Source organism: Egretta garzetta, unplaced genomic scaffold, assembly GCF_000687185.1.
Source record: "Egretta garzetta isolate BGI_Z169 unplaced genomic scaffold, ASM68718v1 scaffold287, whole genome shotgun sequence".
NCBI lineage: Eukaryota > Metazoa > Chordata > Aves > Pelecaniformes > Ardeidae > Egretta > Egretta garzetta.
Genome location: NW_009260435.1, coordinates 2,129,603 through 2,131,412, shown reverse-complemented (window position 1 = coordinate 2,131,412; position 1,810 = coordinate 2,129,603). Strand labels below are relative to the sequence as shown.

The following is a 1,810-nucleotide window of genomic DNA, read 5'->3' as shown; positions in this document are numbered from 1 at the left end:
CGAGTAGTTGGCGTAAAAGCTGTTAAACAACCCAAACAAAGGCTCCGAGTCTATCAGCATCCCGCGGCAGGCAGGGAGCGGCTGGGGGATGAGTAGGTGTGCCCTGAGCGCTCGAGCTGTGAGGCGGGGGGGGGTGTCATCCCTTCTCCCTCCCTCTGAGTCCAGATAAAAGCTGGATTCTTGGAGGCACAAGCTGGATTTTGAAAGCTCCCGGTCCCCCCAGCTGCGGGAGTGACCGGAGAGGATAAAACATCTTGGCTCAGCGCCTCGATCCCTGCATTTCCAAGAGCCCAGGAGGACCCACCTTGGGAAAACCTGGTTGCTTCTTGCCTGCAGCTGCCTCTCACCATCTCTCTCCAGTCCGCAGAGGGAGGAAGGAGCCAGCCATGGCAGCCAACGGCTCTGGTGGGATGCACGATGCTCTGCTGGGCGACGGCTTCGCTGGCACAGATGACCTCATTTCGGACTGGTACATCTACGAAACCATGGAGCCGGCTATGCCACAGGATGAGTAAGTGTCTAGCCCCACTGGTGGGTGCCACGTGTCCCCTTGTCCCTGCTGGGGAGCTGCCAGCCTGCTGCCTTGCTGCTCTATCCCCTTTCAGTAGAGCAACATCCCCACAGCAGTGGAGCTGGGATTTATTCCCAGGGGAGCAGGAGGTGATTAAAAAGACTTGGTTTGGCCCCCTAAAAATAATTCATTTCCTTTGGGTGCTTCTGACAAGAGCTGGGGTAAACCCTGCAGAGGGCACATCTGCTAGTTATGCTCCCTTTTGCTTAGCCTTCCCCAAAATGCAAAAGCAAGTGCATGGTGTTAACCTGCTGCCCTGACCCTTCTGAAGCCCTCAAAGCCTTTGCTGGCCTCGAGAGGGCTGCTCTGGCTCCATGCTTCTGCGTTTGAAGACATCCTCACAACACAGTCTTGCAAATCGGTCCCCTGCCTTCATCCCTTTTTGCCTAGGGGCGAAGAGAGCTGGCAGCGCACCCCGATCTGCTGGCAGGGAGGCAGGGCTGGGATGCTCACCTGGGTCCCTGCACGGCATGGCAACCCTGAACAGGTTTGCTACCTGCAAAATAGGGCTGAGCATCCCTGGGCTTGCATGGATGTCTTCCTTCCCCCCCCAAATTGCTCTATCAGTAGCTCTTGTAAAGCCTATTCCCTCTCCATCCGTGATGATCCACTCTTTAACTGATCAAACTCCCAAGAGCAGTGCTGTGTTTGTCCCGGGGACTGGACCCCAGGGCCCAACCTTGCAGCAAGGACCCAGCACTTCCCAAGGACCAGAGAAGTGCTATAGGGAGGGGAAACTGAGGCACAGAGCAGCAGGGCAATTTATCCAAGGTGTTCTATGAGGCTTGGAGCTGGGCATCCCAAGGCCCATCTATTGTCCCTCTGTTGACTTAGTCCTCTGCGGGTGGGTTTTACGCTGCTCAGTTGACTGATACCTAATCCTGAGAGCAAGCAGGAGGAGATCCCAGCGGTGACCGGCCCAAAGGGTTCCTCCTCATCCTTAATCTTCTGCGTTGTGAAACACCCTTTGAAATCTCCTTGCCTAGCCCTGTTTCCCCAGGCAAAGCCCCACCTGCATGACTCACACCTCTGCTAGAAACCTTTGGGATATTTTCTGGGTGTCCTCCTTTGCGGCAAGCCATGGTCAGCAAAGGGATGGAGGCAGCGCCTCTGATGACTCCTGGTTGCTCTGGATTTAGGTGCTGAGGCCCTGGTGATACCAAAAAGGTATCCCTGTATGCTCAGTTTTGCAGGTGGGTGCCCTGGATTTCCAGAGCCTGGGTATTTTTGGACAGCAGG

General features: G+C 55.7%; 1 protein-coding gene across 1 annotated transcript in view; it reads left to right on the top strand.

Annotated features, from left to right (window-relative positions):
* Nucleotides 1-386: 386 nt before the first annotated feature.
* The window catches only part of STRA6 (signaling receptor and transporter of retinol STRA6), an 11,276-nt gene continuing 9,852 nt past the window's right edge, over nucleotides 387-1,810 (top strand). The window contains exon 1 of the mRNA XM_009643905.1: nucleotides 387-511. Within this exon, the coding sequence (XP_009642200.1) occupies nucleotides 387-511 (125 nt within the window). The remainder of the gene's footprint in view (nucleotides 512-1,810) is intronic.